The sequence below is a fragment of the Mytilus edulis genome, chromosome 2, assembly GCF_963676685.1.
Source record: "Mytilus edulis chromosome 2, xbMytEdul2.2, whole genome shotgun sequence".
NCBI lineage: Eukaryota > Metazoa > Mollusca > Bivalvia > Mytilida > Mytilidae > Mytilus > Mytilus edulis.
Genome location: NC_092345.1, coordinates 49,953,066 through 49,970,891, shown reverse-complemented (window position 1 = coordinate 49,970,891; position 17,826 = coordinate 49,953,066). Strand labels below are relative to the sequence as shown.

At 31.0% G+C, this 17,826-nt stretch overlaps 1 protein-coding gene across 4 annotated transcripts in view; it reads left to right on the top strand.

Annotated features, from left to right (window-relative positions):
• LOC139510208 (FIGNL1-interacting regulator of recombination and mitosis-like) overlaps positions 1-10,792 on the top strand; it is a 70,300-nt gene extending 59,508 nt beyond the window's left edge. For 2 of the 4 annotated variants that reach the window (XM_071296671.1, XM_071296672.1), the window contains exons 18-24: positions 1,398-1,539; positions 3,453-3,635; positions 4,163-4,384; positions 4,888-5,001; positions 5,688-5,879; positions 9,350-9,454; positions 10,542-10,792. In XM_071296671.1, coding sequence (XP_071152772.1) covers positions 1,398-1,539; positions 3,453-3,635; positions 4,163-4,384; positions 4,888-5,001; positions 5,688-5,879; positions 9,350-9,454; positions 10,542-10,739 — 1,156 coding nt within the window. In that variant the 3' untranslated portion in view covers positions 10,740-10,792. The remainder of the gene's footprint in view (positions 1-1,397; positions 1,540-3,452; positions 3,636-4,162; positions 4,385-4,887; positions 5,002-5,687; positions 5,880-9,349; positions 9,455-10,541) is intronic. The other 2 variants (XM_071296673.1, XM_071296674.1) reach the window with 1 other exon arrangement.
• Positions 10,793-17,826: the final 7,034 nt, after the last annotated feature.

The following is a 17,826-nucleotide window of genomic DNA, read 5'->3' as shown; positions in this document are numbered from 1 at the left end:
TTCTTTGTTATATTAATCTTAATATCTGTATACTTTTTGGTGATGATACAAAATTTCGTTTTGGAGTTTTGAGTATTTTGTAAAAAAAGGGGGGAGGTTTTTTTTACATGTCGCACCGTAACTCCAAAATGACTTATGGTTATTGCTTTAGACTTTACATACTTCTTTGTTATATCAATCTTAAGATCTGTATACTTTTTGGTGATGATTCAAAATTTTATTTTGGAGTTATTGAGTATTTTGTAAAAAAGTGGGAGGGGGTTTTTATATGTCGTGCCGTATCTCAAAAACAATTTATGATTATTGATATAAACTTTACACACTTCTTTGTTATATTAATCTAAAGATCTGTATACTTTTTGGTGATGATTCAAAATTTAATTTTGAGTTATTGAGTATTTTGTTAAAAGAGGATGCTTTTTTTACATGTCGTGCTGTATCTTAAAAACAATTTATGATTATGATTATTGCTTGAATTTTTACACACTTATTTGTTATATTAATCTAAAGATCTGTATACTTTTTGGTTTGATTCAAAATTTTATTTATATTAGTGATACATGTATTTAGTTTTTTGTAAAAAAAAAACAGGATTTGGGGGGGGGGGGGGGGGGTTCACATGTCCCACCGTGTCTCAAAAACAATAAATGCTTATTGTTAAAATTTTCTCAGAAACTATTTATGATTATTGCATAAAACTTCCACACAAGACGTCGGGCGTATCATGCGCTCATGGCGCAGCTGTTTATTGAGGTATTGGTGAATATGAGGGAAAAGAAGTTTTATTTCATCATCAAAGTTTAATGGGTGGTGTGCTTCGTGAGAAGAATAGAACATTAACAATTTGACTTGGATATTAAAACTTTCAATCATAGAGAAAGTTGTATCCTTGTAAACACTTTAGTTTCATCTTTGACAAAATGATACCGAAGATTATAAAAAATAGTATTTGCTTGACCCTCCATCAAAGTAGGCAATATTCAGTGATAGCAAAGACAAGTTGTTTCCCAGTCAGAACAATATTTCTAGATTAAATGGCATTTTCCCAGTAGACTCTTACACTTAGTACTTGCTTAGTAAGATTCAAGCTCTGCTGGTCTAAAACAAAGTCATCATAGATACCCCATATTCTTTCTTTTTTATTAGATTGTTCATATATCTGTTTAATTAACATCTTCTGTGTCTAAATACGGTTAACACATTTCTCATGAACACCAAAAAGATGATATAGTTCCTGTAATCTGTAAGTAAGTATGGAATTCTGATCTTACAGCTGACAAATATATATATACCAGTCCGTCCTGCCTTCTGGTAGAAACAAATAGGGCAAGTAAACTTAATTATTAAATATGTCATATACACTTTTGCTACATTAATGTTAATAAATTTTTATTAAGATATGGATCTGCAGAATTGTGTGACAGCCATGTAAAATTACTGTTAGAGATCATGAAGAATATACAGGGTCATACAATACAATACAGAAATGTGACTGTACTGGTCAATAGAATGATTAAATTCCTAGCCAAAGAACATCAGGTACTTAAATAACAATTATCCGCCCCTTATACTGTGGATTTCTTTATTATTTGTATGATACCAATTTCGCCAGTATCATGGGTACAGGCAAACCAAGAATACAAATGTTCTATTAATAACAATTTTTTTAACGGCTTTCTATGCAGAGTTTGGCGAAACCACACAATCAAATATTCATGAAAAAGCAAGTTTTCCTCAATCCACAAAATAAATGAATCCACAGTTATTGTTTAAAAATATAAGGTATGTGGGATATAGGTCAACATATGATACAAATATTCAAAAGAATCTAGAGGTTAACATAGCTTTCATCAAAAGACAGGTTTTGTAGAATATGTCAAGTTCTTAAACAGCCCATGTTTATAAAAAAAAATATCAATGAACTTCTCTGGATATTTGCTCCTCTTGCTTTTAGCTCACCTGGCCCGAAGGGCCAAGTGAGCTTTTCTCATCACTTTGCATCCGTCGTCCGTCGTCGGCGTCGTCTGTTAACTTTTACTAAAATCTTCTCCTCTGAAACTACTAGGCCAAATTTTATCAAACTTAGCCACAATCATCATTGGAGTATCTAGTTTAAAAAATGTGTCCTGTGACCCGGCCAACCAACAAAGATGGCCGCCATGGCTTAAAACAGAACATAGGGGTAAAATGTAGATTTTGGCTTATAACTCTGAAAGGGAATAAATTGTTTATCTAGTCAATATTTATCTGCTCTGAAATTTTCAGATGAATTGGACAATGAGTTGCTGCCCCACAATTGGTAATTTTTAAAGAATTTGCCGTTTTTGGTTATTATCTTGAATATTAGTATAGATAGAGATAAACTCTAAACAGCAATAATGTTCAGCAAAGTAAGATCTACAAATAAGTCGACATCACCTAAATGGTTTGTTGACCCCCTCAAAGAGTTATTGTCCTTTATAGTCAATTTTTAACAATTTTCATTAATTTTATAAATTTTTGTAAATTTTTACAAAATATTTTCCTCTGTGTAACTAAAGGGCCAAGCTTATTATAGAAAGAGAAAATTGTAAGTAGCAAGAATTTTCAGTAAAGTAAGATCTACTAACACATTACCATCATCAAAACACAATTTTGTCATGAATCCATCTGTGTCCTTTGTTTAATACATGTATGCACATAGACCAAGGTGAGCAACACCGGCTCTTATGAGCCTCTAGTTTAATTTTCTGCTAATTTACTTGATTTAATCTCCATAGACCAAATGACGAAGATGTAAGTCACTATACTTTAGTTAGGAAACGGATTAATATAAGCTAACAGCTTGTTTCTGGATCCTATTAATTATTTCACATGTATTATTATGTAAATGTCTATTTGTGTATATTACTGAATTTAATTAATAAAATATGTTTACACTAAGTCACTCTAGGTCACTGTACAGTCTTCAACAATGACACAAAAGCCAAACTGAGTAATAAGCTATAAAAAGGTTTAGCCATGACAAAATTTTAATACTCAAATGAGAAAACAAACAACCTGATTTATATACAAAACATTCAATGAAGAAAAAAAATGAATATACTGCAACAAACAACAACCACTTAATAACAAGCTCCTGATAGTTGGGTTCAACATGTTCATGTGCACCCAATCCTCTTCTTACCTTGAGCAGTGATTTAACAACACACTATAGGAACAAGCTATGAAAATCAGAAAAGCATGATCTTGTGCAATGCCAAAATATAACTATTGGTAGGATGTAGGACCATTAGTTTTGTCCATAACTGAATTTGACAGATATTTTGCATATTTTAGCATCACCATATGTTTATTTTTATTACTGAATTAAAATTTCGCAGAATTTTAGGCCCAATATTGATCTTGCATGTACCTACCTCTTTCAGTATTAATTTATTGTGTTAATAATATTTATAGTGTATCTTTTACAGGTTGATATAATCAAACTATACCCTCTGAGTAATCACATGACACTGTGGTCAGCTTTGTCTATTTCTGGTTTTACATCAACAAATGCAAGGAGTTTAGTGGATGACATTGTTGGTCATTGTGTGAAAAATATTTATAACTTCATCAATACAACAGAAAAGAAACCTGATAGCTTTGTTTTTCTTGTAAGTTTATATATTTATGGGTTGGGAGCAAGAATCTTTTCAGTTATACATGTTTTACATTTGATGCTCTTATTCATTCAATAAATATGTAAGGATTATTCCCCTTTAAAAAGTATTTAAGAATCTTCGAAGATATGGTGTTCAGAGCTGGCTAAAAAAAAGCTCCAACTGATATAAGGATAGTTTTCTCCCTATGATATAATCTGTTGACAAAAATTAAAGAGTGAATTATAAAGCTAAAATGGTAGTCAATTTAGAATGATTACAGTTAATTCCCTTTGCATAAAAGCATGTGTTATAAAGAAGAGTTAGTGTAATCATGTTTTAGATTAAACTTCTCTGTATCGTACTATTTTATTGAAATCTAAATTTTTGCATAATATCAAATCAATATACTTATTACATTTGAGTAATACATCAACTAAATAACTAATTGGCAGATTTTCAAGGTATTTCAGAAAGTAATATGTATAATTGTAATGCCTAAAGTATAAAATTGTAGGAAATTTATATTTGTCTCTTTACAGATTTCATCAATAGATTGTCTGCTCAATATATTTAATGATTCAGATGTTGTTGAAAAGTATCTCCTGCCCAATGCTCAGTCCACTGTTGTTGAGAAAACTGTTATGATTTGCAACAGCTTTTCTGATTGGTTGATATTACCTATTACTAGATTATGTCTTGCAAAGGTCATACATTTATACTCCTTCATCTTGCCTAACTTGAATAATAAAGAAATATTACAGGTTCGTAGAAAAAAAGACAGATTTTCTGTTACTGTAGATTCATTATTATTCGTTGATACCAATTTTTGAAGGATTTCATGGTTAAAGGGAAATTACAAATTCAAATGTTCAACAAAATACAAATTTTGTATAGGCTTGTTTGCAGATTTTGGCAAAACCACAAAATTTAAAATCTATGAAAATGAAATGTTTTATGAATACGCTATTCGCTAAAATTAATTTCCACAAAAAATAAATGAATCCACAGTATGTCAATTGCATCTAAAATTGATAGCTGTATAAATATTTCCCAATGCTTTTCAAAGTTTTAGTAATCTACACCTATATTGCTGCTAAAATAATAATTCTTTATTTCCCTTGAAATTTACAAGATGTTGTTTGGCAATTTTGAAGGAAACATTTCCTTTGTTCTTTTTGTTTGTTTCATTAAAATTATTTGGCATTGTTGGTACAAATATTCTATTCAGTAAAACTTTAAACTTGTATATCTTTTTTACCTCCAGATTTTAATATTGATATCAACTGTGATGACACAAAGACCAGATCAGTATTTTAAACTATCTGTAGCTGTGTTCCTACAACATTTAGGTTCTGTAAAGCTCTCTCCATCATTTGAGGTATGTAAATTTACAAGTTATGGATCTTTAATTTCATATCTTAAAGATGAAAATAACAAAATTAATGAATACCATATGATGAATACAAAATAAAAATCCAGAGTTTGCTGAATTGGAATTAACAAAAATCATTATTTAGATAAGCATACCTATAGGATCTTATTTGAAAATTCTGACATTAATAAAGCTGGAAATGATAGGGGCGATTTTGGATTATTTTTATTTCTATTTTTATTCTGCAGTAACACTTTCTAATTTACTTTAACAACCTTACATATTTGTAATACTTGATCTATAGATATTGTTTTGTGGCCTGTCCTTTTTAATGACCTTGTCCACTTTAGATTGTTTTATCTCGACTGATTAAAATCATCAAAATTGTTGAACCAATTAATCATGTTCCCTTAACCTCTACCGCAACTAGTGTTCAGTTGTTCAAACAATTATTGAATTTTAATATAAACATTTTTCTGTTGCATACTTATACTTTTCTCAGTTTTCTCAGTCTCATACAAAATGTCCAATGGCCAAAAAATCAATTTCCATAGATACCATCTAGAAAATTAAATCGGTAAAAAAACTGGAAATGAAAGCATTTTGTTGTATAGTTCAGTGTTAAATTCATAATCAAGCAAATGTTTCAATTGCCATCATTTTGACTATTTATGTTTTTTCTTGTTTTTCAGCAGAGTCAAATATTAAACAAAATCCCTGAGATTTTCAACAGTTTATTATCAGATACTAATAGTATTATAAAACACAAAGCGTTAGAAACATTTACTAAGTTTGCTGAGATCACAGTTCATGAGTCCATAGTTCCCCAGTGTATACAGAATGATACAAATATTCAGGACAGTGTTGTAGCATTCCTCAATAAGGTAGGCATAGCAATAGTAATGAAATGATACATTTAATTTTACTTCATGAGTCTTACCTGGATAGATGATTTGGACTTTGGGCATCAGTAGTGGATCCTGAAATTTTCAAAAAAGAGGGCCTGCTCTAGTTATTTTCTAGAAAATCAACCCCTCCCCTCCTAAATCCGTCTCTGATGTTAAATATTCTGGATTTCCTATTCTAACTTCTAAAAACTTGATGAGAAAGGGTACTTATTATGTTTACATATTCAATTCTATTATTTGAACTATATATACATGTATATATTTCTGTGTAAAATGTTATATAGGTAGAAAAAGAACAAGGCATAATCCTTTGAAAAAGATAAGACATATCACTTAACATCGTACAACGACGACATGATACCAATATATGATCGCAAAAACCTGGTGTAAATTCATTGACATTGCTGAGGTTAATTACTACAAAAGTCCCTGTTTTAGTCTTACCAACTGATACACGAGCATTATATTTAAATCTTTCTTTTTTTCAAAGTATTTTATCTTTTAGGGTCACAGGAATTAATTTTGATTATATTTTGACTGCTGCAAGTTTTTTATGCATACAAGTCAAGAAAATGTCCAAAATAGTTAGAGTTATCTCCCTTTAACCAATTTTAGAACTAGGTAGACTTACAGTATCTGAAAACCTTAAAATTTATGAACATGACCTTACATTGTAAATTTTGCTAGAAATGTATTGCTCCTGTTAGAGTAGTTCATAAACAATTTCTAAATTTGAAAACTCATCGTTATTTAGGCTTTTCAAGCCACCGACATTCTTTATCTGTTCTATATAGATGAAGACTATGTGTTAATAACATAGTTACATTAGTTATGCTGATGTTAATGAGGTTCCAATTGTGATAATAAAACAAATGTATATAACCCAGCAGTTTCTGGAATATATACTGACATCTCTGTGTTGTTATCAAATCAATTACTCGACATATTTGTACTCTGTAATATATCTTTATTTATATTTATTAATAACTTCTTCATATGCATTTGAATAACCTGTTGAATTAATCAATAAGCTACAGAGAAATAATTGGTATTTTTACAAACACCGGTATTAGTTTTTCATTAAAATAAGCTATTAACATGATGATGCAGACTATGGCAAGTTAGAAATATATTCAATAATTGGTATTGAAATCAGGTTTAGTGACACTTCGGGAAATATATTTGAAACCATGAAGCTGAATGTGAAGTTTGGTGAATTATTGGATCAAATTATCTGTCTCTTCGTGTTTATTTTTGACATATTTCCTTTTTATCATTTGGATATTTTTTTATTAATTTTTTTTGTGAACACTTGTCAAAAATAAAAGAGGTCAAAATGAGGAAAATAACATGGGAAGGGTGTAATATGGACACAGGAGACAGAAAAATTTGTTCTTGAGAATTATTATCATGAGTAATTCTCACATAAACAAAAACTTGATAACTGTTTAAAAAATTGGAGCATCCAACTAAAACAATGCATTAAGTCCAGGGACACAGTTATCAACTTTTGGGAATTTTGGGTCCTCAATGCTCTTCAGCGTTGTACTTGATTGGCTTTACAACTATTTTGATCTGAGCGTCACTGATGAGTCTTATGAAGACGAAATGCGTGTCTGGCATATTAAATTATAATCCTGGTACCTTTGATAACTATTATCATCATTTGTTTTTCGTTGTCTACAAATGTAGTCCCTAGTGTGGACAGTGTAAAATATTTTTCATTCACCATAAATGATTATGTTATTTTGTATCATGACAGCCTCCAGCTTGGGCAAGACATTGTGATCACTTCTGTCATTGTACTTTGTTAATATGCAACTCCTTGAAGACCACTTTACACATGCTATCTAAATTATAAGACCTGTTCCAAAGGTCAGAGGTATACTATTTCAACCCTGTTTGTCCATATGTCCATTGGTCCCATGAAATTTCTGTCATATTTTCTCAAGGACTAGAAATCAGAGCTTCCTAGAATTTGTTATCAAGTTTCATTTGATCATGCTAATCAGTGTAATAATTTCTAAATTAGTCTTTCATTAGATTCCTGTTGAACAAAAATAGTCTAACCATGATGGCTTTGTATGAAATTTCTGTCATATTTTGAAAGGAAACTAGAAACATGAACATACTGATTTTAATGGCCCTGCAACGAAGTTGTCAGTGCCATATAGTTTTACCCTTGTAGGAAATTCCATCATTCTGCAACAAACCATTATACAGAGTTTTCTCTAAACGCCTTTTGATATTGGGCTGATTTTTGGTATGTGAGTTAAACATGATGAGTTACAGTCTTACAGATCAAGTTTAAGTTTTGATCTGCTCTGCTAATTTTTACTGAAATTATGGGCTTTGTAGTTTCAAACTACCATCTTATATGTGTTCTTGAAATTGACGATTTTTCAACATTTTGAGACGGGGCCATTCGTATTGCTTTGACACATCTTGTTTTTCCTTTTATTTGATAAGTATTTTTATCTGTTTTAAGCTTAAATGTTGTGTATATACTTTCTCAACTGATCAGTGTTCAATCTCTGCAGGAAATGTTTTGCTGTCAGAGTACTCTGACAGCGTCTTGTTTTTGCTAATTAGATAACACATAATCACATGTCTGGTGTATCTTTTATCTGATATTGTATTGCCCTATAGCAACAAAAAACTGATAATTGCGATAAAAACAGACCTGAATTGATCTATCTGTTAATAAGATGGTTACAATAATCACAATACTTATACAAAGGCTAATAAATCAGGGTTAAAGAAAAGTACGTATAACTAGAATATAACATATGTACACTATCTAATATTTTATACATTAGGCTTATGATGGCTTTCATTGTCGTAACAGTTTATTTTTGACTGAAGTTAATAAATCAATAAAAATGCTTTAAGTTAACAAATCTATTTTAACAAGTTAAACATTTATTAAATATGAATAACAAAATTTAAGGTATAACATATTTTGAAAAGCAATTGATTAAATTAATTTATTTGTAATCAGATTGTTGGCTGATTAATGATTACAATGATTACTTGAAAACTATAATCAACTACAGCTGATTGATAATATCAATTGCCCAAAGTCTGGTCATAAAAAAGGCTTTATACTGTCAGCGAATGTGTAAAGCTATCATTTAAATACTGTGCATTCATTGTTTTTCATTGGATACCAATTTTCATGGTTTTCGTGGGTACAGGTAAACCACGAATTGAAATGCTCAAGGAATAACATATTTTCAAGAGGCTTTATATACAGCGTTTGGCACAGCCATGAAATCAAATATCCACGATAATGCAAGTTTTCATCAATCCATGAAAATTGGTACCCACGAAAAATAAATGAATCCACAGTATAGTTAATGCATTTAGAGTGCACAAATAGCACTGTTTCAGAATATGATATATTCTGTAAACTCTACATTAAATAATTTAATTTTTCTTTGAAGACTCCATTTCCATCAGCTGTGAAAAGAAAAGATTATTTGATAAATTTGCTAAATAATACAGATGAAGAGGATGACAGTGATGAGAGGAATGATTGCGGACAAGAGGTATAGAAATTATAAATAATAAAAATGGAATTTATTAAAAATTTTAAGCACAAGAAATAGTGCAAATTCCATAATTAAAAATAGTTCTAAGTTTAAATAATAGCCTGTTTATTACTTTTTTTTCACATGTTTCATGATTCTGAGTTGATTGTCGGGTTTCAGTAAACTTCAGCAATAAAACATGAAAGTAGATTAACAGTTACATTTTTCACAAATTGAAATACTTTTTTGTAGATTATATGTTATGAATTCAAAATAAGTGTAAAGAATCCTGCATAGAGTACTTAAAAAAGATTTGGTATGATTGCCAATGAGATGATTAGTTTTGCCATGGCTCATACTTATATAGTAATGACATGTTTTCAAAATGGGGCTATTTTGGCAGTTTTTGCATTGAAAACAAGATATTTGACACCCTTAAGGAAAAATATAAGGCAGATTCCAATTATTCAAATGTTGATGTTTTACAGACTGTCACATTAAAGGTTTTTTAGATATGTGTTAACAACAAAAGACAGCTGCACTGTCATAGATGACTGTTGGAGGGTGTAAAACACTTAAAGGTTGTCAAAGTCTTCTACTTGTATGTATCAAGTACACATATAATCAATAATCAACTAAATTTGCTAGAAATGAGATATATTTTGTATGGTTAGAAGGAGGTTGCATAACGCCTTAGTTAAACATGAAGGGAAAAAGTAATTGCATGTTGCTTCTATGAAATAATGTTGTACCAATTGAACAAATCCTTTTCAAATTTGAATAAGCAGTTTCTCTGGTGGAGTGGGGGTGAATTTTGGCAGATTGACTATTTAGTGCAGAATTTTAATTTTCATCCTGTCTTTTGAAAAATGATTTATTTTCAAGTGTTTCTATGACAGGATATTCATTTTCAAAATCTTCCTACCCTGATCGGCCATAGTTGAATATGTACTTGACACATAAGTTATATATTTATTCATTATTTTCATACTTTTGGTATATTTTCAAATTTGTTTCCTGGCAAATAGAAAATATGTTAAAATTGCTCAAACAACAAATATTTCACGGTGCAAGCTTTCAATAGTATTTTTTGTTTCTTTCACAGCCATCAAGTAAACGTCCTAGAACTGAGGATTGTGGGAAATCTGAGAATCAGCAACAATTGATAGACCTGCTTCTGAGCTGCTGCCAAGGATTACAGGAGAACAAAGATGCTATACCAAACCAGCTGATTATGAGACTTAAGGAAACTAGGAATTTGATTGGTTCTTTTCTTGATAAAAAAGGATTAGACAAACTATAATTATGTGTTCAAAATTTGTATGAATATGTTTATAAAAATATGTTGAGATCTTGTTTGATTCTTATAATACTTTTGGTTGCCATAGCTACCAAAAACACACTTCAGTAAAGGAGAGCTGTGTTCTATTGAAATTGACCCATTTTTGTTGTATCAAACAGAAGGTGTGGTATGATTGCCAATGAGACAACTGACCAAAATGACACAGAGATTAACAACTATAGGTCATTGTACAGCTTTCAACAATGAGCAATGCCTATATGGCATAGTCATCTATAAAAGGCCTGAAATGACAATGTAAAACAATTCAAAACTATTTATATGAATAATATTCACTTCAAACATATAACTAACAATTAGAAAAAAACCAAGTTTACATGAATAAGTCTAAAACGAAAAAAAAACCCACTGAGGGTCAATAAAAAATCACTAGTTCAATAAAGAAACACTACACAATAGGACGAAAAGACAACAGTCTAAAAAAAACAGTACACAGGAAAACAATTCAAACAATTCAAATGAGAAAACTAACAGCCTTATTTATGTCCAAAATGATGAATGAAAAACAAATATGTAACACAGCAACAAACAACAACCACTGAATTGCAAGCTCCTGACTTGGGAAGAGCACAAACAGAATGTGGTGTGTTAAACATGTTTGCAGGCACCCAACCCAATCCTAACCTAAGCAGTTCATGCTGTTTTAGTTATTGCAAGTAAAAACTTGGTGATAAACAGCATTTGATAATGTCACAATCAAGGAAATGATAATGTCAACCAGTGGACTTAAGCATGGTCATTAGTGACACAGATATTCAATAATAACTAAACCATGATAGCATTTGTAAAACTTTCGAGGGTATAACTATAACTTGACTATTTAGAATTCTTGATTCAAAAGCTTCCTAGTAGACAAGAATCCTCTATAAATAAAAGCATGAGAGGAAATGAAAGTCCTGCAATATCATATCAACTAGGGAAAAAAATGTACATACTTAATATGTGAAGAAGCTGTTTGTTGATTCACAGAGTTGGAAAGTTCACAATTGTTAAATTGAAATCGTCTCTTTTGTCTTGACGATAAATGCTATGAACATAGAAGCACCAAATGTTTAATTATTCAGCAAAAGGTTGTCATCTCATTAAACGAAAATGAAGTTTAAGGTGGAAATCCGACTTTTTTTGTTTTTAATAAGCTGCATTTTTTTCTGAAACAAACTATTTTTTTAGTCTTTGTTTAAAGTTTAGAATGAGGAAAATTTGTATAAAGAGTAGGTTTATCTAATTGTCTATTTCTTTTTGCATCTTTTGATGTATATCATAATTTCACAAATTTGTGGACACTGTTTGGAGTTTTAGTCAATACCCTCAATTTTTGTTTGTAACCTTAAATAGTTAATCTATTTTCATTGATGAGATCTGAACACCGATAAAATACTTAGTACTTACTTTTTTCCAAAAATCATAACAAAAAAGGTAGAAAAGGGTTTCTCTCTCAATCTGCTCGATTCTTTTTTGATTATTGTTTTGTTTAAATTCGAACTTATTTCTAAAACAAATTTGTGAGCAAAGTTGATCTATAATCTGCATATTTAAGACAGAAGTTTTTGAAGTAATCAAGTAGAGTCACTTTCTTTTCTTAACATTCATTTTAGCTCTTTGAATGGTTTAACTGATAATTTCTCTGCACAATAAAGAACCGTTTTAAGAGTTTTGCAAAAAAATGGATCCTAGGATACAGAATTCGAAAGATATCCAAGGATACAGTTTCAGTCTAGTGACTTCCAATTGTTCTTCGTCACTTTGCAGACTATTCCTGTTGTATTTACTCACTGGAATATTTACCCCTTGACGGATTGGATCAGTCTAGATTATATTATCCAAAAAGATGAAAGTAGGAGAAAAAGCAAATACGCTTAAAATACAATATCAAACCCATACTAGTATTAAATGAAAATTGGACAAATTTGTCTTGATACTATAGTAAGGCCGTGTTCACATTGACCTAAACTCGGTGTTGTGTAAGTGTAACTCACACGTAAACTAAACAAAATGACGTTTCCATTGATAAAACTCAATGTTTACATGTAGTGTAAAACTAGTTTTGGCTTCATGCAGTCGATACTCGATGTAGGCCTTGTGTAGATTAAGTGTACACAAAACTAGGCATTTAAAACATTAGTTTCACTGTGTATGTTTAAGGAAGAAACAATTTTTGAATAAAATTGATATTTATAACAATTATTAATAAAGTTCTTTACAGAAATATTTGTCTAAACTTGATATATTTATTTGTTTGGGTTTTTTTAAACTTAACGTAGCTTTGTGAAGCCCTTATCAAGACTCAAAGCAGCATCATTGCCGAACACATAATTTATTGGCACTGGCTACGGTTACATGGAAATGTAACAATAATAAAAATATTATTGTTACATTGAGGACTAAATGCCGGAATGCATGGTTGGATAAGGAACAGATTATTTACGAATGTAACAATAATTATTGAGGCTACGGTTACATTGCGTTATTGTTACATGAAAAACAGCAATGTTCGATGGGACTAGTAATATGTACTAAATAATAAAAGTTGAAGACATTATCTTATATTAACAATACATACAAGTATAACATACAATTTTTTGATTTTTTTATAGTATGTCCTCCATGGATTCTGAAATCGGACTCGGACATCTCTTAAACTGAGTTTTACTATGCGTAGTGTTGTGAGTTTGTTTTTTCTACATTGGCTAGAGGTATAGGGGAGGGTTGAGAGCTCATAAACATGTTTAACCCCGCCGCAATTTTGCGTCTTTCTCAAGTCAGGAGTCTTTGCATGGCCTTTGTTAGTCTTGTATGATTTTTTTAATGTTAGTTTCTTGTGTAGAATTCGGAGTTTAGTATCAGTGACGTCCATTATCACTGAACTAGTATGCATATTTGTTTAGGGGCCAGCTGAAGGACGCCTCCGACGGGTGCGGGAGTTTTTCGCTACATTGAAAACCCATTGGTGACCTTCGGCTGTTGTCTGCTCTATGTTCGGGTTGTCGCTTTGGCACATTTTCCATTTCCATTCTCAATTTTATACATGTATACAGAAGTTCACAGTGTTAGTTCACAGTTAGCAAACTTTGCTTTTGATGTATCAATTTTTGGTAAGTGCGTTTGTATAGCTGTATGGAATTTGTGTCTTGATATTGTTTCAGTTTCGTTTCAAACGCATCCCATGCAAGATTTAAATTTTTCACCTAAAAAAAATTGGTAATAGGAATCTCTTCATCTTTTGTTCAAAGTATAATGACAGTAGTACGAGTAGGTGTGCTGTTAAATACTTAAAAGTGAAGTTTTCTCAGCCCGAATTTTCAACAACAAACCATTAAACAATATTTTTCGCCTTTGGCACTACTAATTTGAAGTAGTATCTTTAAGAACATCAAATCCATTAATACCTAAAACTATTTAAACACCATTTGTTGAATAATAATATTTATTATTTATTATTATAACAAGTATTATTTAGTAGACATAAATGAATTAAGCAACAAAACTATATAGAAAATTTAAGTTTAATAAATCTAGCGTACATTGCTGTTTTTCATGTAACAATAACGCAATGTAACCGTAGCCTCAATAATTATTGTTACACTCGTAATTAATCGGTTCCTTACCCAACTTTGCATTCCGGCAATTAGTCTCCAATGTAACAATAATATCTTTATTATTGTTACATTTCCATGTAACCGTAGCCAGTGCCAAATTGCCTAATTTATTTGAAAATTAAGGTCTTTCAGAATCGACTTGACTTGCACAGAAATGTTTGCCACTGGTCTTTACTCAAACAACGATTCACTCATAAATGCATTACTTAAAAAGTGTGAGGTAAATGTATTGTTTGTCTAGAACATGTATCTCGGATCCGTTAAATTACCCTTAAAACTAAAAAAAAAATTACCCCCCCCCCTTTGTCAAATACTCCTTGGAGAAGAAATACCATTTGAAACAAACAGAAAAGATAGGAATATAGTGATCCCTAATATATCATTCATTCTTCTCTTTCAATCTCTGTACCGATGTAATGCATTGGCTTTATGAGAATAAAAATATATATCTTCGCCTGTAAGCACGCTGCTGCAGCCTACGTTTTCTAATGCTTAATCGATCGAGACATCTTTATTATTTTTAAACTACTGCAAATCATCAAAATGGCTATCATAAAGAAGCAACCACTTAACTTAAAAAAAAAAGGGGGGGGGGGTATTTTGTTAATTTATCTGAGCCAACGTTTTATTCCGGGTTTTTTTCGATGCTGGTAATCATTTTTTTTTCAACATTTAACACTATTTAATGTATGGAGAAACTCTTGATTTAGAATATTTTTGTATCATCTGTAGGATCTTTTTTTTTTTATCCAATTCGGGTTCGGAATATTTCCATCGATCCCCCACCCCCGCCGATTCGAAGTCTAATGGTCGTTTCCTTACTGCTAGAAAAGCTTTGCATTCGGTTCTACGTAATTAACATTTAAGTGACATAGAGTTTACAAGTGTGAACAAATCTTATGTACAGGTAATTAAACAAGATGTGTAGGTGTAAACAAATTTAATGTGAAACCAATGTCTAGTACATTAAACTAATTGTAAACAAGTTTACTGTACATGGCGTTTGATGTGAACACGGCCTTAGAAAGGTAATCAATATATAATTGATCTTGTAAGGAGTCAAATTATGTACAGCTCTTTTGATATGGCATCTGTCCAACTTGAGTCACTTTGTTTTTATGCTCCACCTACGATAGTAGAGGGGCATTATGTTTTCTAATCTGCTTCTGTACGTCTGTTCCGCTTCAGGTTAAAGTTTTTGATGAAGTTGAAGTCCAATCAACTTGAAACTAAGTACACATGTTCCCTATGATATGATCTTTCTAATTCTAATGCCAAATTAGACTATTGACCTCAATTTCACGGTCCACTGAACATAGAAAATGATAGTGCAAGTTTCAGGTTAAAGTTTTTGGTCAAGGTAGTTTTTGAAGAAGTTGAAGTCTAATCAACTTGAAACCTAATATACATATTCCCTATAATATGATCTTTCTAATTTTAATGCTAAATGAGAGTTTTTACCCCCATTTCATGGTCCACTAAACAGAAAATGACAGTGCGAGTGGGCCAACCGTGTACTATGGACACATTCCTGTTAAGATGTATATGGGATTGATTGATCAATTTGCTAAATTAAACTAGAAGTTGATGAATATTCAAAATAATTTCAAATATTTTTTAACACAATCTTTCATTTGATTACAAAGCAGTCGTATTTGGATATTTGATACTAAAGGGACATTCAAACTCATAAATCGAAAACGTCAGAGCCAGTATGGACACTGGTTTTTTTTTGGTTTTTTTTTTTTGCATTACACCTTTCATCTTTGAATCCCTTTTTTGACAGACGATGAGTCTAACCCTATCACTGATCATATGTTGATTGTTAATAAATATGAATTCTAGCAATATGTCTCCTTTTGGCTGTTTATATGGAACGCCATGACTGCCTTATGTTAATGATCAGCATTATATGCAGTGCTCACATTATATTAAGTGCTCACAACATTATATGCAGTGCTCACACCATTATATTAAGTGCTCACAACATTATATTAAGGGCTCACAACATTATATTAAGTGCTCACACCATTATATGCAGTGCTCACATCATTATATTAAGTGCTCACAACATTATATTAAGTGCTCACAACATTATAGTAAGTGCTCACAACATTATATGCAGTGCTCACACCATTATGTTAAGTGCTCACAACATTATATTAAGGGCTCACAACATTATATTAAGTGCTCACACCATTATATGCAGTGCTCACATCGTTATATTAAGTGCTCACAACATTATATTAAGTGCTCACAACATTATACTATGTGCTCACAACATTATATTAAGTGCTCCCAACATTATATGCAGTGGTCAAAGCATTATATGAAGTGTTCAAAACATTATATGCAGTGGTCACAACATTATATGAAGTGATCACAACATTATATGAAGTGCTCACAATATTATATGAAGTGCTCACAACATTATACGTTTTTTGTTGTATGATGAGATTGATGTATGATGAGATCATTCGGTAAACATCGTTTTTTAGCGGAAATTACCGAATCCATAATTTGTAAATTACGGTAATGCCCAGCAAACAAATTTAAACAGTTATTAAAGTCATGTGATCATAAGGCAGTATACAATATTTAAAACTGATTGAAATAAGTAAGGAAAAGATGAAACTAAGAAGTGAATGATTAAAGTAGTTCTGTTCGTCGTAAGAAATACGAATGGCAAAATGTAAGTGAAATAATAAAAAGTTTATTTAATGAAATATCGAAGGGAAATTTGTATGACATATTCCTCGAGTTCATTTCCTACTGAAGAACTTTAGCAAGGTGCCACTTTATAGTCCGTACTCAGTTTTAAAAAAGCTTAATTACCTTTTAAATAAAACAGTCAGCTTTCTATAACACATAAGCGTCATATTACGCTAGCTTATATATGTCATAATTGAGTGTCATGATTGAGTCATTTTTGGCATCCATTTTCAGAATTTGTCATTTCACATGAATAAGTATAACAGATATGGAAAATGCAGTTTAAAGCATTTCATTGTAGGTGTTTAACATAACTTTAGGCAGCAACCATTTAATTTTTTTTGGGGGGAGGGGGGGGGGCTATTGATTTTTATTATTTTCGCGACAAGTCGAAAACATTTTTTGTAATTCAATTTTAGCATTACATATATTGGCAGCTAGGGGTGAATCAACCAAATTTTTTTTCTCCGAATCAAAAACAAATTATTTTTTTCTCCAAAAACTGGAAACACACTTTTTTTCAAAAAAATCCATAAATTTTACCCTTTCAAAACCCAGTTTAACATTATTTTCATTTAAAGTTATCATCTCTTATGAAAACTGAGTTTGTGGGGATGAAAAACGTTTACTACGTTTGTTCGTCATTTTGCACGGTTAATATATATAAAAAAAAGTGGTATGCTTGATAATGAAACAACTTTCCACAAGAGACAAAATGACAT